We start from the raw sequence: 23931 nt of genomic DNA on the forward strand, positions 1-23931 counted from the left end.
TAATTATACTCCAAAATTTTTTGAAAAAAAACTGCAAATGATTTTAAATAAATTATAGGATAATTAGCACAAAACATCCATAACTTTCACTATTATTGTGTAAAACACATAACTTTCATTTTTTTTAGCATTTTTACCCTTATTTTTATATTTTACTGCGAAAATCATCATTTTCATCCATTTTTTAATTAAAAGTTGTAAAATAATGAATATACCCTCCTATTTAAATAAAACAAAAATAAACAACAAATTGTAACTATACTACCAAAATTTTCAAAAAAGTACAAATAAATTTCAAATATTTATTCAAAATTTATTTGTATTTTAAAAAAAATAAATTGGAAGTATGTTTGTAATTTGTTCTATATTTTTCTTTTTTTTAAATTGGAAGGTATATTCTTCATTTTACAGCTTTTTATTGAGAAATGAATGAAAATGATAATTTTCACAATGTAATGTGAAAATAAGGGTCAAAATGCCAACAAATGAAAAGGGACATTTTGTCCACTAATATTGAAAGGTATGGATGTTTTGTACTAATAACTGTATTAATAATTTAACTGGACTCATTTGTAGTTTTAAAAAAAAATTGGGAGTATAATTACTATTTGTTCTCTCTCTCTCTCTCTCTCTCTCTCTCTCTCTCTCTCTCTCTTTTCCTTCAAATAAGAGACATTTTTTTATTTTTTTATTAAATAAAAATGATCTTTTCTACAGTGAAAAATGAAAATGAAAGGCAACATCGTTTTGTACACTAACGACATTTCGTGCTAATTTGCCATACCATAAATCAAGCCTTTAGTTTTTGTATGTATATAAACTACAGAAAATGGAAAGGAAATAAATAGCAGCAAAGAAGAAGAATACGGACACACTGATTCAGTTCAACTCGTATTCAGTCAACAACTTGTCTAATTCGCACTCTTTGTCCGGCCTAATCCTCCATCTCGTAACCGTAACAGCGTGTGGATTCGACGAGGAGGCAGAAAATTGAAAGGGAAAAAATGGTGCGGAAGCGATTGCTGCTGCTGTTAAAGCCATTCGACGTGTACCCATCTCATGAATCCATCGCCCTCTCCTCCAACTGCAGTAAGGTAAGGACTCCTTGACACTACTTCAATTCAGAACAAATGGCGGCCAAAACCCACTAATTTTCTTTAACAATTATTGCGTTTTTAGGATTAAAAGTCCCCTTGTGTATGGTATAGACTATATCATCTATTTCATAATATTTCAAGATCACTGTTTGGAAAAAGTAACAGAGCATAAATCATAATAGTATTTTACGTTACTGTGAAATTTGGGAAAGTAACATTGGGTTGAGGTATGCATTAAGTCATATATGATTGAATTGAGAGTGTTGTTTCTTTAGGTTCGCAATGCTATAGAGGAAAATAAATTTGATTCCCAAGTCGCCCCCATTTACCTAACAACTTGCTTTCCCAGAACATATAATTTTATTACCAGTTTCTCCTAGTGGAATTATCATTCATTGAGTAATATTGTGGTCAGTTGCTGAGCCAACAAAAATTTAAAAGTTCCTATTGTTATATGCATTGAACATGATTTAGCTACAGTCGTGTGGCTTGAAACTTCGTGACGACGATTAAAGAATTTCGGGAAAAGTATTCACTTTATTTGTTTGGCTGCTACAATTAGTCTGAGGGTTTTTTTGATCTCTTGTTTTCCCATTTACACTGTTTCATTAGAAATCTTTAATGTATTTACGGTGCATTATCATTCTGGTTTGATTTTACTACATTTATAATTTGATAGACCCGCATGATTTTATTCCATTTATTTTCCACCCCCTAGGACTTCTAGCTATTCATCAATAGGTAAAAAAATGAAATAGTCCCAAGTCTTATCTAGTCAGAATCTCATAGTCCAACCAATGATATTCGCCTGGGTAACTTCAAAACTTATGCTTCCCATGTGGCCTACTTCCATTTCTTCAAAATTAATTTTCACTTATTACGGATTTTCCTCTCTTGAAGATGTTGAAGGTATTGAGATATCTAGATGACCGGAGGTTGGTTCACAAAAATGCAATAAGCTTCTGTCAGAATATTTTGAAGCAAAAGGCTGTAGACTGGAAAGCTGTTTTTCGGAATGATCTATCCCACTCAATCCATGGTGTTGATCTGGTCATTTCAGTTGGAGGCGATGGTACACTATTACAGGCAAGCCATTTCATGGATGATTCTATTCCAGTTCTAGGAGTGAATTCTGATCCCACCCGACAGGAAGAGGTCAGCTCATTTCTTGGATCTCTTTGTTTATTTTGAGTTTAGATATGTCCAGCTTCTCATAATAAATTCCTCCTTTTGAACTTAGGGAAAATATAGAAATTCGTTTTTAGCTTCCCTTAGCTAATAATGTTTGTCTTATTTACTTAGGTGGAAGAATTCGGTGAAGAATTTGACGCTACAAGGAGCACTGGTTATATTTGTGCAGCAACAACTAACAACTTTGAACGAGTGAGACAGCTACTTGAGCCATTACTTTTTCTCTTAGAACACCCACCCCAAATTTGTTGGGAATAAAGTCTTAGTTTCTTGTTGTATTATGTCTGGGGTTAAACTTTTAAGATTTAACCAAGATAGTTAAATTATTAGATAAGCTTCTCCTACTCCTATTCACTCGTTGATTCTGCTTGAAAAACCGGCATCATTTATTGTATATAGGTGTGTTTATTTCACTGGAGAGCTTAGCCATTACTTTTTCTCTTAGAACACCCACCCCAAATTTGTTGGGAATAAAGTTTTAGTTTCTTGTTGTATTATGTCTGGGGTTAAACTTTTAAGATTTAACCAAGATAGTTAAATTATTAGATAAGCTTCTGATTGTTCCTACTCCTATTCACTCGTTGATTCTGCTTGAAAAACCGGCATCATTTATTGTATATAGGTGTGTTTATTTCACTGGAGAGCTTCTAGTGTTCGATATATATGAGATTTTTATTTTTCAATTCATTGGGAGTCGAAGGACTCCTTGAAATTTGATAATTTTAACAATTTCAACCCAAGGTAATTTGCCTAATACTATGCTAGATAATTACATCGAGAACACCTTATTAGGAAGATGGCTAAAATTATAAAATACTACACCTGTCTTTCAAATACTTTGAAACGATTGTAAACGTCTCAGTCGCTTTGGGTTACTGCTGAATAATTATATGGAGAACACCTTATTAGGAAGATGGCCAAATTTATGAAGTAATACACCTGTCTTTCAAATACTTTGGAAGGATTGTAAACATCTTAAGTACTTTCCACTCTCTATCAACATGAATCCCACACTATGACTTGTTTCTTCAAGTGTATGGAAAGGCAATATACCTCTGAATAGCTATGCTTCCCCTATTTTGTTGAAGTGATATGTAAATAGAAGGAAAATAAGAACATGACGTCAACTGATAATATTTAACTTGTCATAAACATTAGTTTTTCTCATAACTTGCAATCATGTCAAGATAAGATTGTCTAATATTCATCTCACTTCCACATCAACACAATTTAGAATAAGTTAATAAGGCAGTCACAGTATAGGACCACTAAACATTCGGTGCACATTATTGAACAAAATTTGCCGGATAGAGTGCAAACTGATTTTTCATTACGTTTCTTCTGCACAATCATGTCAAGATAAGAATGGCTAATAAATATCTCACTTCTAAAGCCACATCCACTCAATCTAGAATGAGTGAATAAGGCAGGCACAATTTAGGACCGCCTAAACATTGACTTGCTTTGGGTGCACATGATTGAACAAAATTTTCCAGATAGAGTGCAAACTGATTTTTTTCATGAAGTTTCTTCTGCACGTCAGTTTTTTAGCTAGCACAATAAATCATGCATCCATGCACTAGAGGAATTATTTATTTATTTATTATTTTTTTTTTTTTCGTAATTCTTGGTAACTTTTATTAAGCATATCTCATTGATTTAAGCTTCTTTCTGTAGCTATTGGATGACATCCTTGAGAACCGCAGTGAACCTTCTGAAGTGTCTAGGATGGCTATAAGTGTCAACTCAAAGCTGATTTCCACTTTTGCTCTAAATGACATTCTAGTCGCGCATCCATGTCCTGCAACTGTTTCTCGATTATCGTTCAGGTAAGAATATTTGCTATGCAGCATCAAGAATGGTACATTGCTCTAGTGTGTCACCACTACTAACATAGTTCTTGTCGATACTCTCGTGTTATTACTTATTAGGATCAGGAACAATGGAACATCTTCCTCTTTAATAAACTGTAGATCAAGCGGGCTTAGGGTCTCAACTGCTGCCGGATCAACAGCTGCAATGCTCTCGGCAGGTGGATTTACAATGCCCATTTTGTCCAAGGAACTACAATATATGGTAAGGGATCCCATTTCTCCGGGGGGCAGCGTTCATTCAATGCACGGGCTCGTGAAATCTGAAGAGACAATGGATATTACCTGGTTTTGTAGAGAGGGAAAGATATATATTGATGGCTCCCATGTTGTTCATTCTATTCAACGTGGAGAGGCAATTGAACTCTCTTCCGGGGCTCCTACATTAAAAGTGTATTTGCCTAGCCACTTGTTATCTAAATGTGTATAATTCTTATGTATTGATAATCTAAAACGGGTAGTTGTTGTAAAATTATGCTTTAGAAGCTACTTAGAGCATCTTATCTATTTAATATGGAGTTTATTCATAAACTCATATTGAGATTTCGGCTGTCATTCTTTTAATTAAATTCAAATTGTGAAAATTTACTTCTCCATGAGAATTGTGTACAGGAGTTGATTCCAAGTATCTGGAACACCGGCAAGACACCAATGACTACAATCCAATGGCACATCAGCATATTTTGATGGGTGCCCATCTTTTCTTAACTGAGTGAGCAAAACAATGTCGAGTAAATATGCCGGCTTTTTCATGCTACTCAATACGCTCTTCACCACAGCATCGCCAGCAGGTCTATTACCCCGGAAATTCGACCCTTCTATGGGTTTTGTTTGTCCAGTGCAATTCTGCACTTGTGGTTCATTCCAGTCGGAGCCACTGATAAAACAGCAAATTAAGTACTCGGCCCTTAGGCGTACATTCTAATAAATCATCACTTAAAATTGACAAATATAAGACTGAAGATGGAACGAGAATTTACCGATTATGGATAGAAGAAATTCCTTGAAAAAATACTTCGGTGTTGGCAGTATCAATGTTAGAATCTACCCAATTAGCCCAAGTAGTCAAGGCTGTTTTGTATGCTGCCATACGATTCATGTCTTTTTCTTTGATTGTTTTGTTACCAATTTGATAGTAGTCCCATCTGAAATACAAAACACAATGTAAACAAATGCATTAAAAGTTCATTGGACGATATAACAATGACTCTACTGTCACACAAACCAATAAATATCTGAAGATTCTAAATGAATAATAATGCGAACTCACGTCTGAAGTTTGCCAGTGTGTAACCACCAGTGATTGCTGTTGAATATCAATACGTTGGCTTCTTTCCACTGTTCAGTCATGCTTAGGGTGTCAAGTTTCAGTGTTCTGTTTACTTGGGTTACAAGAAACCAATTTCTCAAGAAAGAAACTGAGACTCCATAATCCTTCCAAAGTAAAGGAAACACTATATCAGTTTTTTGGAGCGCAGAAGAAATTCTGTTATATAAATATGAAGTCATTGGACTTCTAATTTTATGATGTGACTAACGGAAAATATGACGTGACATAGTTTTCTTCTAGCAGTTTCTTAATAATTACCTTGAAGAAAATAGTTGTGAGCAGTCCTCGTGATTCAATGCTGTAATTGGATTTTGGGACCGCAGCATGAAGCATGCATCCCATTGATTCAAACTGGTTGGAGCTCAGTGAGTCTCCAACAAACATCATCTTTTTACCTCTCAATTTTTGCAGCAAATGCTCACCATTAAATCTGCGCCACGATCATGATCATGATGATCATCATCCAGTAAATACTAAAAATATCCAAATTTTATTATACAATGAAATCATTCTTACCTGGAAATATTACAACCAGTAGGGTTCCATCTGTATTTTAGGTACAGTTTATCAGGTCTGCCATTCTTCTGGCAGTTCAATCCACCATTAATGAAAGGGCACTGGGATGAATCATAAAGCGGATAAGAATTATCAAAAACCCAACTTCCCCGAAAGAGATCACAGCCGGTTGATGGCTTTTCTTCATCATCTTGGGCTCTGATGAACGCTTGCTGATGTAGAGATGCAGTTGTTAGAGAGAGGAGAAGGTGGAAAAGAGAAAAAACCCAGAAACCAGCCATGTGAGCCGGCATGCAACAAGTGGTGAAGTGAAAATTGAGTGAGTTCTGCTGTATAAAAGTATGTTTCTTAGGAGAAAAACTTCAATATATAGAGCGTTTTTATATGCAAACATAACAAGACCGTCGTCTTAAATTATGACACGTCACATCCTACAAATGATGACAACTCGACATTTGAAGTGATAGAAAAGAGAAACAAAGTGGACCTTGGATGTCAAGGTGTCATCCTTGTTTCTTCGGGGTTTGTTAATGATCATTTTGAACCCCAAATTTTGAGGGTCCCTACTACCCCGCCCCTAAAACTTTCTGAGGAAAGTAAATCGCAGGATGTGCCCCAACAAGTTAGGAAACAAGAGCTGCCTATACACGCCTACAAGGAGTCTAATTCCATATCTCAAAAATCATTTATGAAATAATGTTATAGTATCGGTGGCGTTAAAACACCAATTTAAGTGACTACCATGTATATATTCAATTAAATGAGTTATGTGATTTTGTATTTAAATGAATCTATTATTTATTGTCATGTATTAACATAGTACTTAGTACCAATGGTAATGAATATCATTACCCTACTTCATTTGGCAAATATGTGTAGCTTAACATCAAATTAAATTAAATTTCATCAAATTAAATTAAATTTATTTTTCTCCTATTTTCAACCACAAAATCTTAAATAAAATAATATTACACGTAAATTGAAAACCTTTCATTTTTTTACAAGCATCCATTAAAAAAAAAAAAAGAACATTATTCCCCAATTATAATCATAATTAATGGGAACCAAATGGGGGATTAATGGTGTCATAAACTCGAACTTAAATGGATTTTAAATGTTTGTATAAATCTGTTGTCTACAACTCAGATTTTAATAAATTTCATTTAACTCTTTAAGTTTTTGAAATAACTTCTGGGTTTCCAAGGATTGTGTTGAGAATTTATACTGCAAGTGGACGTTACCTCATACGAAAAATATAAAATGAGTGGACAGTGGTGTATCATTCCATGATGATTGATTATTGATTTCACCCTAAGTAATACTACTCTTAATAAAGCGCACAGTTAATATTTGAATTTTGAGTTCAATTTTTCAAATTAACAACTAAAGTAAGCAATTTAATTATAACAGACCGAATGAATAACGAGAGAAAAATCAATAAAAAGAAATAGCTAATTAACAACTAAAGTCTCGATTTTACTAATTAACGTGTTCAGTTCATATTTCGATTCAACAATTATGTTGTCAATCATTAATTCCAATAGACTTTCATCGTTTAAGTACTAATTAACTTATCCTTAAATATCAAACTTTAATTTTTCAATTAATAGTTTGATAAAAGTGACTTAAAAAGAATATAGGAAAGCTGTATGAATAAATAAAAATCTCTCAAACAGCAAATATGAATGTTATAACACACAATCTACTGATTTAACAGCTAAAAAATATTATATGATTTAACTCTCGTTAGCAAATATAAAAATAAATCAATCATATCAAGACAATAAAATTTAATAAGGACTAATCCTAAAGAATTAGCCCATGTATGATAACATTATTTTAGAACTCTTTATTATACACTCATTTTTAACCACATATTCACACATTAAAATATTCTGCACGTAAATTCAAAATTTTTCTCTACATTTTAACCATACATTCTTCAGAAATTTACTATTCAAACTTTATTTTTGTGAAATAATGTTTGTCAAACAGGGGTTTAATTAGAACGTGAGTTGATAATTTGTGTTTATGATTTGATCTCTACGACGCGATGTTCTCTTTTACGTAGACTGAACATTTTCGAAAGATTCTTTAAATATGAGATATACTCTAAAAGATAGAGAAAATTAATATATATTTTTTTGAAGTTATAAAATTACGTGTTAAATGTAAAAAGTTTGTTGGAGTGTGTTAAAATTTTCACTCTTTAAATTTTTAGATACTCTTTAAATGATAGAATATGCTCTTTAAAAATAAAATCTCACTCGTAGATGCTCTTTTATAACCTTCTATATGCTTTGATAATTGTGCCTCGGAAAATACTAAAATTGTCCTTAATTTTACATTGAAAATCAGAAATTCTAGAATTGGGCCAGAACAGACTGCAGGGGCTCAGTGTCCCCAAATTGGTCCTAGACGCGGTCACGGAGCCCAAGCTCGTGATCGCGGACCACCTTCTTCTCTAATATTCCAAATTTGGACATCCACTTTCAATTATGTCAATGTTGGTACATGAACTTCCAAACTTGTCCACTCTAGTCCTATAACTTTCAAGTTCTTCAATATTTTCCTTCAAATTCTGAAAATGTTGAAGTTAACCCCCGAGGTTCTCATTTCATCTAATTTTAATCCCCAAACATTTCAAACATCAAATATGATCCCAAAACTTGTGAATTCATTCAATTGACTATCCAAAACTTGTGAATTCGTTCAACTTGGTACATAATATTTCTTTACATTCTCACATGAATGCTATTACGATTGAGATTAAATCCTTCTATATATTCTCTATAGCCTTTTTCTTTTTAAATTTCTCTTCTATTTGTTGATCACAATCATGAATGCTGAAAAATGTTTGTATATTATAAAGAAAATTATAGTAAAGAGAAGAACTTGAAGTTATACAAATTTCACGTTATTTCGTATTTATTGAGTAGAAAATGTATTGTTTTATATGAAAGTTTTTTAATTTTGAATTAAAAGATGACCTACATGTAATTGTTAGTAATATACAAACATGCTAATAGTAATCAAATAGTTTTGAATAAACGACAATCTTCATCTAAATTGAGAATAAAATACATACAAGATGGTTATGAGTTTGTTATGCAACCCTACGGTATCCATTCTCAACCACCAATTTTCCTTTCTTCGGGGGCCAAAGAGAAATGCTCTTTTTTCCCTAATAGCAGGCGAAATAATTTCTAAAGAAGAATGGAGATCATTTCCAATAGAAATATTATCTTTCTTTGTTGTCTTAAGCATACCACGTTTTATTGAGTTAATTAAGATTTGCGTGAAGTTGATTTTTTCAAAAGCCTTTTTTTTTTCCTCTTATCTACATTGGTACATTGGTCATAGTGCCTGTGGAAAAATTGAACATAGGAGATCTTGTCTTAGAAAGTAGGGCATCAATTTCTAGCTTTAAGATGTGAAAAGGAAAAAGGAGATTGAAAAAAACTGAAAGCATATCTAGGAATCAAGAAATTTTCCAAAATAAGAAGAATTCAAAAACCCAATATCAGAGAAGTTGAATAAACTCATGTTCTAAATACTTATCTTTATAAAGAACGGGAATTACATAAAAGAAGGGGCACAGAGCTTGACCTTGCGAATGTCCTCGTGGGTCCCCTTGTACATGAAGTACTTGCTGGGGATAGCTTAAGAAATTCACTTATTGAAATTCTTATTGAAATTTGCTAATAATTTTAATCAACATTTTAATTACACATTCTTCAATTCTTATTGAAATTTGCTGCAAAAAATTATCTAAAGCTTTGATGGACATTCCTGAAGTTGCAAAATTGGGAACCCACAAACTCTTTTACCATCATTGACTAACAATTGATGTGAAAGAAAAGAGCTAAATTGAAGAAATGCCTATTTTTCATATGGAAGAACTACACGTATGTGAATGAATATTAGCATGTGATTTCAGATGCTTGAGAGATATGATTATAGTAATTTTGGACTTCCAAAATCTCAATAGTAACTATTAAAGGCATTTCGAGTTTTGTTGCTTGTGGATGTATCCACAGTTAATGATAATGATTTATGTCCCGATCGATATGTGGGGGTAAAATTTCGTTAATTATGTAATTTTAATGAGAAAAGTGCAGCGTCAAATTTTTGGTATGAGCTGAAGTAAATAAGCAAAATTTAGGTTCGATGTGTAACTAAAAATCACGGACAATTTATTATAATTATAATTATAATAAATTGTCCGTGATTTTTAGTTACACATCGAACCTAAATTTTGCTTATTTACTTCAGCTCATACCAAAAATTTGACGCTGCACTTTTCTCATTAAAATTACATAATTAACGAAATTTTACCCCCACATATCGATCGGGACATAAATCATTATCATTAACTGTGGATACATCCACAAGCAACAAAACTCGAAATGCCTTTAATAGTTACTATTGAGATTTTGGAAGTCCAAAATTACTATTATCATATCTCTCAAGCATCTGAAATCACATGCTAATATTCATTCACATACGTGTAGTTCTTCCATATGAAAAATAGGCATTTCTTCAATTTAGCTCTTTTCTTTCACATCAATTGTTAGTCAATGATGGTAAAAGAGTTTGTGGGTTCCCAATTTTGCAACTTCAGGAATGTCCATCAAAGCTTTAGATAATTTTTTGCAGCAAATTTCAATAAGAATAAATTCAACAATTAATTTAAATGATATATTTCATTGAATTCACAATTTTTTAATTACACATTTCATCAACTTTTATCAAAATATATTAAAACTTTGATTTTAATTCTCACCGAACAGGAGCTAAAATTAAAGCTAGATTCATAGAATGTCAAAATACAATGGATTGTTGACTCGTGGGACATAAGCAAAAGGTTGGTTTTTATTTTGGTAGTAAAAGTTTCATAAAAATCTCAATTAAGTCACTCATCAACTATTTATCTCGATCAAATCTCTTTATTTTAATTTCTTTTCTTGTCAATCACTTTTTTACTTCAAAACGAACATTAGATTCATATGTGGACATTAAAAAAGGCCTGATGTTTGAACCACAAAGAGTTTGTTCTAATTTTGATTACAGAAAGCCGCTTATCCTTAATTGATTTCAATCAAAATTTAATTTACTTTCAATGTTAGTCATTCTTTTACCTTTCCGTTAAAAAAAAATTGACGTTTGTAAATAGATATAATACTATCATATAATTTGTAGATTTTAGTCGCAATATCAAGACTTTTGTAAAACAATATTTAATTATTCGTTGTAAACAAATGATTAAATTACATGTGGTTATTTCAAATATTGAACTTTCATATCAAGATTTCATTATTAGGGCCTACTTAAAGATTCATAATTTTCACAAACTATTCATAGAGAACCACATGTGGCTTTCTTGTGGTCTTTGATTCACCAAATGTATTGTTTTCAATTTCGTCCCTTTGTTTTTTAATTGCCCGTTCCAAGTTTCCAACAAGTGATAGGCTGCAGTTGTGACTAATAACTAGAATACAAACATGACATTATAGTGTCACTTTCATGCCTTGTGTGGCTGATAATGAATTGAATTTAATAGGAATTAAAAAATATTTTATAAAATTAAATACGTGACAAACATGGTATTAAGAATGTTATAAAGATTAGGTTGGATCGATCGCGTTGATCATTAACGATACTAATTAAAATTAAAGAAGATAAAGAAATTAAAATATTAATTATTGCAAGCGAAACAATTCTCAAAAAAGTGGTATCGTGCACGAAATGAGATTCAAATATATGAATCAAAAAAATGACATTATGTCTATTCAAATATCATTAATTCATATTTCAGGCTCCAATTAATTTATACATTACAATTAAATATATTTCCTTACATTCTTTTTTATTTATTTTATTTATTCTCTGTGAATTATGAGACGATTGCTAACCTCTTGAATTAATTTTATAAATTACACTCAATTTGTATTAAATAAACTACATTATTTAAAAATTATCAATTCTAGTAGTTTTTCTCATGGTAAAGTAGGTTGACTATGTTCAAGAATTTTATTTTATTTTTTATTTTTTATTTTTTTAAAAGTGATGTAAATAGTAGTAAAGATATGCTGTTTCGAAGTCGTTATCCTCCAATACATTGTTAATAATCGATATACACATTTTCTTAACACATCACCCAAGTTTCAACTTGAAAGAGTAATTAAAATAATTCATCAACTTCAAATAATTTTTAGGTCTAAATATTGGATGAATCGGTTCGATATTTTAATATGCAATCATGCTACATATTTAGACTCAAATTCAAACTCAATCAAAATGGAATACGTGTCTACGTATGATTGAACGGTCTGAAAAATTAAAATAAAAACATCGAATCATTTTTTGACACATTAACCTATCTTTTCACTCCCTATATTACAATCTAACTAAGTAGCTTTATGCCTCCCGGGGTATGGTCCAATGATGCAAAGGATAGGAGTGAGATTATCTCACACTTTACTCGCAGTTGCAGTGTGAGGGTTCGATTCCTGAGATATGAAATTGGACTCCTTGTAGGCGCAGCGTACAGGTAGCTCTTGTTCCCTAATCTGATGGGGCACATTCCGTGATTTACCTCCCTCACAAAACTCTATGAACGGGACGGTGGGAACCCTCAAGATTGGGGTTCAATCTTTTTTTTTTTTTTTTTATCAATGAGTAAGTAGCTTTATTCTTTAATACGTGGGATGTGGCCGTGTTTTAAATCCCCATGCCAATGCCCCAAGCCCCCAATGGCTATTTATTTATTATTTCTTAACAAACTTTTATTCTTTCTCCATTCTCTCTGTCTCTTTCTAAAACACTTTTTATAGTCTCTGATAATTTCCTCCTTCAAACCAGCAAAACCCTCCTTCAATCTCACCTGAAACCCAGCAAAATTCAAACCTTTTTACTCAAGATCTCCATTGAAGGATTTCAGGCGAAGTCTAAAGATTCACCAAGACTTTTATTTTTCATTTTTCAATGCCAGAAGTTTCTTTGTAAGGTGCGTGTTAATCTTCATCTGAAGCTCACATTTTTTTATTTTTTATTTTTTTGTCTGTATTTACTCATTCCCATTACATTCTTTAATACAACTTTCTATGAAAGAACCACTTCTTCCATTTCAGTTTTATTTTAAGGAAATAAAATAGCATAACCTTCTCGTTCGTCACATGAATTTGTGGTTTCGATTCGAGAGACGAGAGAACAATTGCTGGTGATTATGGTGTTTTAGGAATTCTTGGGATTTCGAAATCAAAGCAGCTGTTTCGAAGTTAATTAGCGGTCATAAAAAGTTACGGTCTTTAGTCAAAAGTTGTCTGTCTGCCTGCACATACAGAGGATCGTGGGAATTTATTTTTGAATGAGTTTTTATTGCCTGCGTATGCTCCCACAGTAACTGATTTGTTGCGTGGGTTGGGGTTGGGCGTTGAATTGGACTATTGGTCCTCAGCTTATTGTTTTAGTATTTAAGTTGATATTCAACTTTTAAAAAGAAGAAGTTAGTCCTTAAAATTTCATTATAGTTGCAAAATCAGACCCTCGTAACTGGAATTATTTACATTTGCGTTAAATTGTAAGTTAATTCTAATAGAAATGCTCCAATTAAATATTTGAGCTTCCATCAAAGAAAGTTGAGAAACAAAGTGTACGCGTTTGGTTGTTGGTTATTTTAGATCACTTTTAGTGATACATAATATTGTTCACAACATCGTAGGATTTATCAAATACTTTTGTATAACTCATTATTTATAATCACTTAGGGCCTGCTTGATTTGCCTTGGAAACATTTTTCCTTGTTTGATTGCAAAAATTTTCTTGACAAAAAATTTTCCACCCCCACCCCCACCCCCACGTGAACCCTTTTCCTTGCTTTTGTGGAATTGCGATTTCCATCGGTTTGGTGGAAAATGGGTTTTAGAGCTAGCTTTTTTACTTTTTGAAGTTTTTCATTTTTTTTTTACAATAAAAACAAATTATATTCATAATTGTAACAAATTTTATCTCTTTAATTGACAATTTTCATAGAAAACAAAGTCAAACGAATGTCAAAAGTTTCAAAATTTCAATATTTTTCATGTGAAAAATTATATCAATCAAACACATTTAATTGACAATTTTCAATTAAACAAGTTATAGGCAATTCAATTCTCTGAAATTCATTTTCTTTCCACCCAAATTTTATTCTTACAATCAAACGAATCCTTAGACTAAAGTATAACCCATGTTTGACAATCATCATTTCTCATTTTTATTTTCAATTACACATTTTCACAATGAAATATTATTCACGTAAATTCAAAAAAATTCTCACTTTTTAACTAAACATTTTTTTCAAAATTTACTAATTAAAAGTTAATTCTTTAATAACTAGTAAGTCCAGGTCCAAGAAAATATAACAAATTTATGAAAAATGGTTTCAGTTTTTAGTGTATAGCTCACCAACAATTAATACCACTTGGCAAGTTCAGTCTAATTCTTAAAACTAACTATTTGTTTTGTTTTAATTTTTGGCCCAATTCTTAAAACTAACTTTGTTTAATTTTAGTCCAAATCCATCATTGGCTCATTTGATTCCTTTCTTTTTTTTTCTTTCTTCAAAATTCAACCTTAGGTGTCATTTGAAATTTTTGAATATCAAATTGAAATTCCCAAATTTTTTTAACCCAAAATCTTCCATTTTAAATGATGTTCTTCCTATCCCTCATGAATAAAGTTATTTTGTGAAATTTTCCAATTTTTACATTGTCACGGAAACTCATTGTTGCCTAATATAGTTGAAATGATTCTAGTTTCCCACTACTTATTGGAAATAAAAAAATGTCGGCAAAAAATTCTTGAATTTATTTCATTTGCAACATATGCGTGATGAGTAGGCTACTGATATCAAATTTAGATTCTTACAATATATATTAATTTAAGTTGGGAAGGAAAATAGAGAGATAAGAATTTATGATTTGGTATATGATGAATTTATAATTTCTTACAATAAAATGGTGTGAATTTATGATTTGGGAAGGAAGATTTTAAGTTCTAAGCTCTTACAATATGAACAAATTTATGATTATGATTTTATCAATTTATGTTTATGGGATAATGACATATTATGTTTTGATTTTTATGCTTTTAGTTTTAGATTTTAACATGGAAGAAGATCAACATTCTACCAAGAAAGAAGAATCGTCTTATCTTTCTTTTCAAAGAGTGATAAATCTAAGAATACAACCGTAATAGTTAATGTTATATTACGACTTTTTTGATATATCTGAATTTTATTCATACATTAAATTTTTAAATTTTTTTGCCCCACGTAACATTGATTTTTGGCTCCGCCCGTGTACAAATTAATAAAAGCTAGACATATGAATTCAAGTTAGTCGGGAATTTGTCATATATGACATTTACATGAGCGAGGATTGATTGTATAATGATAATTTAAAGTTTGGAATTCAATTTTTTATTTTTGAAAGTTGAGGACCATTTTTTATTCTGGCAATAAATTGGGGACCAATTCTGTAATTTCCATTTTTTGGGTAAGGGGCATGTGTTTTTGTCTATCGATCATGTGATGAGGCCCGGATAAGTAGTATATATGTAAGTGATATATTTGTGGACGGCTGATTTGATATCACAGTTCATGAATCATATTGCTTTGACAATGCCGTTTGTACCCTCTTTTTTGTACATCATTGTTAACAATAAGGGTTTGTTTGAACCACATTATTTTAAAAAAATACATTTTTAAACAGTGATTTGACATCATTTCAACCATACATTCTTCAATAAAATAATATTACATGCATATAAAAAAAATTTCCTTATTTTTTAACAACACATTTCCTATCAATACACTATTAAAGAATGCATTATTACCAAAATAATGTGGCTCAAACACCCCCTAAGAGTGTTGTCAACAATTGATTGGGTGAAATTTTTTTCCAAAATTTAAATTGTCCAATGATGTATTGTTACGTTGCAAAGTGTAAAAGATTGTATATCATGATGTACACCAAGCATGATTGACTTGCTTTTGTCTACGTGTATTTATGGGGACCCACAAATTTTTTCTTCAATCATGCTCCACGAACATAAAATTTGACATAATGCCAACGTCACGTGACATTGTATCATTGAATAGTTTAAAATATAATCAACTTTTTATCTAATTTCTTTCTTACACATGTAATTATGTCAAGCTTTATGTCAAATTAGCTTTATCCTTTTTTTTTTCCCCTTGCTGATATGAGATCAATAATCAAATTTGTGGACCCCGCTTTGCTTTTGTTTTAATATAAAAATGTAACATGCTTTTATTTTTTCCCCTTCATTTTTGGGGGTGGGGTTCTTCACTTCTTTTGGTTTGTGTGCAACTTACATTGGATACTTTAATAGGATTTGGGACTGTATTACCGATCAATATGGTAGATAAAATTTTAATTCTTCTTTCTTTTTCTTTTTACCAAATAAGTTACGAAAGAGATCGGTTTATGCAGCTATTAATCCCGAATTTACATCGTTATGGCTTCGTCCGACAAGTTTTAGGTGTCCCCCAAATACTAAAAAGTAAATAATGTTCGTTTGGGTAGAAATTTTGCTTTTGCTTCTTGTAGAAAAATTTTCTGAGAAAACTACTTAATTTCCTTTAATAACCTTTCTAATCAAATAAAACACTTTAAAAAAATAATCTAAACATATTAAAATAAACATTTTAGTCTTTGCTTTTGATTTTTAAAAAGTCATACCAAACCACCCCTAAATCTTATTCTGAACGATCTTGTTTTCTCATCCAATTGGTTCATTGCTATACTTCCCTTTTTCAACATAAATCATAAACACATTGTTCAAGAATTGTAAGGTGAAACACTGTTTAAGATTTTAATTTCTTTTTCCTCTGTAACGTCCTATCGTAATTTGTAAAATGCTTCTTCCTGCAAAAATGCAACAACATCAGGCCCTTAGGATATTGAAACCTTTTGAGGTTGTCCTTGCATATAATTCTTTCCCCCGTTCTCCTTTGTGCTTCTTCTGTTGTCTTTTCTTTTCCTCCCGTTGTAGTCCACTTCTTTTTTTGTTGTTGAATTTCGATGCCTTTAATCACCTCGATTCAAGTGTTAAAGCAAACAGCTTTTCTCTTTTATTTGAACACGCTCATTAAGCATAGTTATAGTAGCAATCATTGTCGCAAATATTCCATTCTTTCTTTAATTATTCATTTCTATCTTTTAACTATTTTAGCACCAGCATTGCTGCTATTATAACCTCAGAAATCACTTCATTTTGTGATTATTCTTGTTTCAGATGGATTCAGTTAAACAATCCAGTGCGACCCCAAGTAAAATTAGGTTAGCACGTACTTTCGCTAAGGTTTTACACATTCGAGCATTGACGGGGATAGCTCCTGATGATGGGGTCCGGAAGATTGAGATGAAATTGAATGATCACTTGAAGAGTCCATTCTCCGATGATGAAGATGAATTTGTTCGGGATAGGGCGGTTGAAGAAGCTTTTCTTGCTAAGCTGTTTGCTGGAATATCTGCTGTTAAAGCTGCATATGCAGAGTTGCAATTTGCTCAATGTCCTTATGATGCTGATGGGATTCAATCTGCAGATCAAATGTTAGTGTTGGAACTAAAGAATTTGTCTGAATTGAAGCAATGTTACTTGAAGAAACAGTTGGACATGAAGAGTCCAGAGAAGACTCTGGTTTTAGCAGAAATTCAGGAGCAGAAGAGTCTGCTGCAAACTTATGAAATTATGAGTAAGAAGTTGGATTCTCAGCTTAAACTTAAAGACTCTGAAATAACTTTTCTTGAAGAGAAATTGGCAGACGTCGACACGGATAATAACTTACTCCAGAAGAGATTGAAGTCAAGTGGACATTTAGGCATGCCTGAGGATATTCATTTCTCTGGCTTGAGTCTCAACCACTTTGTTACATGTTTTAAGCAGACAGTAAATTCAGTACGCGGATTTGTCAGGTTGCTGATTAACGAAATGGAGTCTGCAGGTTGGGATTTGGAGGCCGCAGCCAGATCAATTGAACCTGGGCTAGTTTTCTGGAAACAAAATCACAAGTGTTTTGCATTTGAATCCTTCGTCTGCAAAGAAATATTTGATGGTTTTAGTTATCCGAATTTCTCTATCCAAGAGGAGTCCTTGCCGGAGCAGAAGGAAAGAAGAAGGCTATTTTTTGACAGATTCATGGAGTTGAAATCTGTTCGACCAGCGGATTATCTAGCCTGGAAGCCTAAATCTGCGTTTGCAATGTTTTGTCGTGCCAAATACCTAAGACTAATTCATCCTAAGATGGAAGCATCCCTGTTTGACAATTTGGATCAGAGGAATTTGGTGAATTCTGGTGATTGCCTGGAGACACCCTTCTTCTTGGCATTTGCTGAGATGGCTAAGCGCATTTGGCTCCTACACTGCCTGGCCTTATCTTTCGACCGCGAGGTATCTATCTTTCAAGTGACTAGGGGAGCTCGTTTTTCTGAAGTTTACATGGATAGCTTAAGCGATGAAGCGTTCCTGTTGTCTGATGGCACACCAGAAACTGATCCTCATGTGGCTTTCACAGTGGTTCCCGGGTTCAGAATAGGTAAGACAGTTGTTCAATGTCAGGTGTATCTAATAAATCCGGCTTGCACATGAAGGCACACTGAAGACAATTTAAATTACTAAAGTTGTTCTCTATAACGTTTAACCTTTTAAGTGAGCACGGTATCTATGTTGAAAAACTCGGGATTTGCCAAAGTGAAGTGCACGACTAGGCCTATATCTTGGCCTACATCCTCCAAGGATGGCAATTCCCCTTTCCATTATAGAGAGTAGTCATTGCTTGCCTGGTAGCTGCCTAGGTGGTTAGGGCTTTCAAAGATTCAAGATTTTCTCAATTTTGTGTAACATTGATCAAGTGTTGAAGGATACTAATTGTACATTGTAGCACTTCATTATATACATTCAGTGTTTTTATATTCGGCTATATCATAAAAAGTATTTTTGTACCTGTCGGTAGGGGTGACAATTGAGTCGAACGGCTCACTTATTGAGCTTGTCTGAGCTTGACCGATGGGTTCATCAAAAAAAATGTGACCAAACGATCACATTAAAAAAAAAAAAAATCCAAAAAATTATTATATGATCTCCTACCCATGTTGTGTAGGACACCTTGTAAAAAAAAAAAAAAAAAAACATGCTCACCACTGACATGGCTGCCCCCATTTACGTCAACGTCAGGCCTACAACTTCCAAGCTGTATATATACGGCTTGTGAGCTCTCGGCTCGCCTCAACCCATTGCTGGTATGCACTGCAAAATTGGATCTCTTGATTTTGCTAATAAGAGTCGAAGTGACGAATAGGACTTGATAGTTTATCTCGATTTTTATTTGAAAAAATGCTAATCTTTCACTTATCCTGAGGTCCAAGATTAAATTGGAATACTTTATCGGAGAAAGAGAGGATAATGTGCTTTAAAGCGTGTTTTCTAGTCTAATGAAGAAACAAAGTGGAGTTATAATTTATGCCATGCTTCGTCTAAGGATTACATGAATAAATGATAAATATACACTTACTTACAAGTGTATCTTACAAAAATGTCACCAATTAATGTGTAAATGAGGTGACTCTCTTCAAAGGAGAAAGAGAAAAATCAAGAACTTTAGAGTTCAATGGCCATCTCCGGGACTAGGGGTCGACTTCTTGCGACCAACAATATTGCCAACATTCCCGAGTTGGCGGCTGAAGAGATTTCCATGTGGTATAACCACAGAATTGCCTCTATCACTTGGGGCAGAAGGTGGATTAACAGTACCCTTGTGAAGGGCACTCAATATTGAACTCTCTTCTAGGGAAGGTGCCTTGTCCTTTCCCATGCTCAGAAGCATGCTTGTTTCTAAGGATTGCACAAAACAGAATAGTACGAGAATCAAAGTGAGCAAAACTGAGTTCAAGATAGCCATGTCAAAAGCTAAGAAAATCGAAGAGAAACGGACTAATGAAGTGGTAAAGTTGGTGGGAAGTGAATCATATATAGCGTAGGCATAGTTATATTCTAAGAAAGAGAGGAGGGAGAGAGAAAGAGTAAATACTAAGGTTCAGATCACAAATCTTCAAGAGACGGCACCGGGGCACCACTCACACACTTGTTACTACAACTCTTATTTGGGAATATCTGATGAAAAAAGTTGGATAGGGACTAATTAACTAAGATGCTGGCTTTTGTTTCTTGGTAAGCTGCATGAGGCTGTCTTTTATGTTGGTGTGGGATCAATTCACTTGGATAAAGACTGAAAGTGGACATGATGGGTAAAGGGCCCCCCAGTGCACCTCAGGCCTGTGCAACTGTGCACAAACTCCAGGACTTCATTTACCCTTCACTGCTATCACTCTTGTGTTCATGGGAATCTAATCCAAATTTGGCACTTCCGGTTCACCGTGGCCATATGATGCTGAAAAAGTGGCAATAAATGACAGTTGTTATGAATTTAATTTCCATCTAATCCATAATTCAGATAACTAGCATACTTCGAGGACAACTCCAGTATGTCACTAGTCTGGTAAGCAGATAATGAGAAATTTGGAACTCTCCTCGTAACAAAATTGAGATGCAAAAATAGGTTATTTTACGGCATTTACAATAGAGAAATATTTTCACCTAGGTACAGTTAAGTTTCAAAAGCATATCCTTAATTTATTGATTTATGTAACAGGGTTCGATAAATATGATACTTACAGATTTGTCCCTGGGTTTAGATTACAGTCCAAGCAAAGCATTTAAGAGAGAGAATTATGTCATGCCAAAAATATGAAAAAAGCAAATAGATAGATGATAGAAAGACTTTCTGCATGCATTAGACTTGGAAGACACGACAATTAAAGAAGACAAAAGAAGGTAGGGAAAAAGTCAATTACAGAACGAAATTAGCTGAAAAAGTTCCTTACTGTATTACTGAAAACTTGCACACCAACAGACAATTTTCACACCTGAAAAAAAGGAGGTCCTAAGGAGTTTTGCTGCCATAATCATAAAATGCATTAATATATATTCGGTCCGACGTACATTATACACGGAATAAAATGAGAAAGTGCGAGGAATCACACCTTCTGTTTTTATTCAAAAGGGGAGTCTCCTCATTTACTCTTGGAGATTTACCTGCAGCCTCTGTATTTCTTCTATTTCCATTGCAAGTTAAACTGCAATACAAACCCAGGAACAATTTGTAGGAAAGAATCTGTATGCGATGACCGGCAGCATGGCATTTGCAGACTTTAAAAGGACATATGGTAGGCGAAAAATGATCAGCAGCGGACAATGTGCCAACTGCAGCTGTTTACATGCTTTCTTGTTATAGTCAGGCTCTCCCAGTCCCTTTAATGAGTGGCCAAGTCCTTGGGAGCAAAATTAATGAAATTAACGGTATGTTACCACAATAATAAGAGGGAAAGGGAATCATTATTCCAAACCAGAAGTCCCCACAATTTTAGTTAAAATATCACTGAGAGGAAATTTTACTTTATTATAGGCATGGCGCTTGTGGCTCACAAAAGTTATAGTAAATTATAACCGCAACCATATTAACTCCTTAATATGTGAGCATCCAGCGCTAAGAAGTCGATCCCATTTAGCCATCCCTAACCGAGTGATCCTGAGTGCTTAACAGGCTACTAATAACCTCAGTTGCATCACAGTGGCTGTCCTCCTTGCAGACTAGAGAAATAACGAATCTCCATATATCTGAGTCAATTGCATTTCTTTTAGCCAAACTATTTAAAACTGTCCATATTATTTCCGTTTTATGGCCTTGTACTAATTCACCAACAAATTTGCTTATACTAGAAGAACGAGGGACATATCCTTTGAAAAGCATCTCATCCAATATACCTGCCCCTTCCTTTAAATGCTTTTGGTCACAAAGCCCATCAAAAAGTATCCTGTAAGTTACCACATCTGGGAAGCATTTTCGTCTTGGCATATCTTCCAATAAATCACGTGCTTCTCTTGCTTTCCCTTCCCTACAGAGCCCACCAATAATAACATTATAACTAATCACATCAGGCTTACATCCATTTTTTTCCATGTCATTCAAAACCCCAAAAGCTGAATCAAACTCCTTCTCCTGACAAAACCCACATATAAGAGCATTATATGTTACTGTATCAAGCTTACACCCAACTTTCTCCATTTCCTCTAACAATTCAGAAACCTCCGCCTTCCGACCAACCTTAAAAAATTGATTGATCAAGGTGGAATATATTGCGGAGTCCAATTCCACTTTCTTCCTCGATATCTCCTCCTTTAGCTTAATAGCTTTGTCCAACTCGTCAACCTCACAAAGCCCTTTAATCAATGCGGTATAAATGTGCGCATTAGGTTTAATTTTAAAATCCCCCTCCATCTTCTTCTTCAACTGAAAAGCCTTATCCAATTCTAACTTCGTGCAGTAGCCACTAATTACGGTCCCGAATGTCACAACATTTGGTTCCACTCCTCTTTTCAACATTTCATCGAACATATTAAGTGCTCCCTCTAAATCACCCTTTACACGACGCGCATTGATCAATATATTATACGTACAAGCATCTGGACTCCCGTATTTTTCAATCTCCATAACCAACTCCCACATTTTCTCAAACTCCCGACAAATAAGAAGACTATTCAAAACAGTATTCACAGATTTTATCGTTCTTTGGCATCGGAAAGCAGACATTTCTTCGAATACCTTGAGGGCTTTACCCGGCAAGCAGGCTCGACCATAAAATGTGATGATGTTGCAGAGAATGATTTCCTTTGTAATTATTCGGGTGTCAGATTTCAATTTCTCGACGATATTTTCCATTTCAGAGAGCATTCTGGCTCTGCCGAGCTTGGAGATTATGAGGTCGTACGAGAGGAGAGAGTACCGGAAGGGTTTCGGGTTTGGGTCATTCGGGTTCGGGTTCAGGAAGAGCCGGAGGGCTAGCTTGGGGTCCTTCTGGAGGCGAAGCAGGGAGGAAAGTCTGAACGGTGAGACTTTTTTGAGTTTCTCCATTTTTGGGTGCAACGGTCAAAAGGGTGAGAGATATTTCATGGGGTTGGCGCCATAAGCGTCAAAGGATCTGTACTTCGAATTTAATGTTTTATTGGTCATTGAACTTTGCACTTGGTCACGGCTCATTCGCCAAACTTTAATAATCGTCCCAAGCCACTAAACTAAAGTCCATTACTTCCCATCAATTGCTGAATGAATTTCACGTTTGACTCTAAAAATTTACTTGGATTGTTAAATATTGAAGTGGATCTCCACATCATCCAAACACTCATCATTTCCAAACAAACCCCCAAGCCATTGGAAAGCCCCTCCAACCACCACCACTCCTTAACCAAACCCACCGGAAAGATACTCCAACCACCACTAACTCCAAATTGTCCCACCTCTTCCCAATTTCCTATCGTCTCCACCACCACTTCCAAGCCCTTCAAAATCAAGATACGGCCTCCAATTTGCCCAATCTACTGCCCTCATCCTCCACCACCTCTCTCCCCAAGAACAACAGTACCCATAAACCCACATTCACCACCTCTTGAAAAACTTGAAAATCAACCACTATTGCTTATAGAATCTAATTAAAAAAATCAGTTTGAAATCGATTCTACCAAAAATCGTGCTCGTCGATTATTCGAGCTTGATGACTGCGAATGAGTACTGATGGTGACATTTTACAATATCCCCGATCAGTATATCCCGAGGACTAATTTTGGTAAAGTTGTAAATCCATCTGTGGTGTCCTCGAGCATGTTCGTCCTCGAGACACAAGGCCCGACCACATCTCCATGATGCTTCGCATATTGCAAACATGTGTCCTCGGGTATAGTCCTCGGGAATGTGCTCCTCCTTACTGCTGACGATTGTTCACACTTTAGAATTCCTACGCAATTAGGA

The 23931-nt window shown here is 33.9% G+C and overlaps 4 protein-coding genes across 9 annotated transcripts; 2 read left to right on the forward strand and 2 right to left on the reverse strand.

Moving 5' to 3' along the window:
- Positions 1 to 780: 780 nt before the first annotated feature.
- On the forward strand, positions 781 to 4704 carry LOC111391602 (probable NADH kinase). The gene is made up of 5 exons (XM_023016849.1): positions 781 to 1094; positions 1998 to 2252; positions 2400 to 2480; positions 3966 to 4117; positions 4220 to 4704. The coding sequence occupies exons 1-5, from the start codon at positions 1005 to 1007 to the stop codon at positions 4587 to 4589; spliced, it is 948 nt and encodes a 315-aa protein (XP_022872617.1). The 5' UTR covers positions 781 to 1004; the 3' UTR covers positions 4590 to 4704.
- A 19-nt stretch (positions 4705 to 4723) lies between these two features.
- On the reverse strand, positions 4724 to 6406 carry LOC111391601 (protein trichome birefringence-like 42). Its single transcript, XM_023016848.1, has 5 exons — positions 6006 to 6406; positions 5748 to 5919; positions 5430 to 5593; positions 5140 to 5304; positions 4724 to 5036 (listed from the first exon to the last, which is right to left on the reverse strand). The coding sequence occupies exons 1-5, from the start codon at positions 6296 to 6298 to the stop codon at positions 4745 to 4747; spliced, it is 1086 nt and encodes a 361-aa protein (XP_022872616.1). The 5' UTR covers positions 6299 to 6406; the 3' UTR covers positions 4724 to 4744.
- Positions 6407 to 12742: 6336 nt separating this feature from the next.
- On the forward strand, positions 12743 to 18990 carry LOC111391580 (protein GRAVITROPIC IN THE LIGHT 1-like). Its single transcript, XM_023016820.1, has 2 exons — positions 12743 to 13014; positions 17310 to 18990. The coding sequence occupies exon 2, from the start codon at positions 17310 to 17312 to the stop codon at positions 18660 to 18662; it is 1353 nt and encodes a 450-aa protein (XP_022872588.1). The 5' UTR covers positions 12743 to 13014; the 3' UTR covers positions 18663 to 18990.
- Positions 18991 to 19394: 404 nt separating this feature from the next.
- Positions 19395 to 23686, reverse strand: LOC111391582 (putative pentatricopeptide repeat-containing protein At1g53330). 6 transcript variants are annotated; one of them, XM_023016826.1, is made up of 3 exons: positions 21113 to 23686; positions 20954 to 21025; positions 19396 to 20460 (listed from the first exon to the last, which is right to left on the reverse strand). In XM_023016826.1, the coding sequence occupies exon 1, from the start codon at positions 23038 to 23040 to the stop codon at positions 21634 to 21636; it is 1407 nt and encodes a 468-aa protein (XP_022872594.1). In that variant the 5' UTR covers positions 23041 to 23686; the 3' UTR covers positions 19396 to 20460; positions 20954 to 21025; positions 21113 to 21633. The 6 variants fall into 6 exon arrangements, with proteins under 6 accessions (XP_022872593.1, XP_022872592.1, XP_022872594.1 ...); XM_023016827.1 differs by having other exon boundaries at positions 19397 to 20460; positions 20954 to 20995; XM_023016825.1 differs by having other exon boundaries at positions 19395 to 20995.
- Positions 23687 to 23931: the final 245 nt, after the last annotated feature.

The sequence above is a fragment of the Olea europaea genome, unplaced genomic scaffold, assembly GCF_002742605.1.
Source record: "Olea europaea var. sylvestris unplaced genomic scaffold, O_europaea_v1 scaffold807, whole genome shotgun sequence".
Lineage (NCBI taxonomy): Eukaryota > Viridiplantae > Streptophyta > Magnoliopsida > Lamiales > Oleaceae > Olea > Olea europaea.

Bases quoted from the DNA above. Each gene is read 5' to 3' on its own strand.
- LOC111391602 (XM_023016849.1), top strand. From the start codon at position 1,005: ATGGTGCGGAAGCGATTGCTGCTGCTGTTAAAGCCATTCGACGTGTAC. The intron at 2,481-3,965 runs GTGAGACAGCTA...TTCTTTCTGTAG, and splicing joins CAACTAACAACTTTGAACGA to CTATTGGATGACATCCTTGA. The intron at 4,118-4,219 runs GTAAGAATATTT...ATTACTTATTAG, and splicing joins GTTTCTCGATTATCGTTCAG to GATCAGGAACAATGGAACAT.
- LOC111391601 (XM_023016848.1), bottom strand. From the start codon at position 6,298: ATGCCGGCTCACATGGCTGGTTTCTGGGTTTTTTCTCTTTTCCACCTT. The intron at 5,920-6,005 runs GTAAGAATGATT...ATCGTGGCGCAG, and splicing joins ACTGGTTGTAATATTTCCAG to ATTTAATGGTGAGCATTTGC. The intron at 5,305-5,429 runs GTGAGTTCGCAT...TTTGTATTTCAG, and splicing joins CACACTGGCAAACTTCAGAC to ATGGGACTACTATCAAATTG.
- LOC111391580 (XM_023016820.1), top strand. From the start codon at position 17,310: ATGGATTCAGTTAAACAATCCAGTGCGACCCCAAGTAAAATTAGGTTA.
- LOC111391582 (XM_023016825.1), bottom strand. From the start codon at position 23,040: ATGGAGAAACTCAAAAAAGTCTCACCGTTCAGACTTTCCTCCCTGCTT.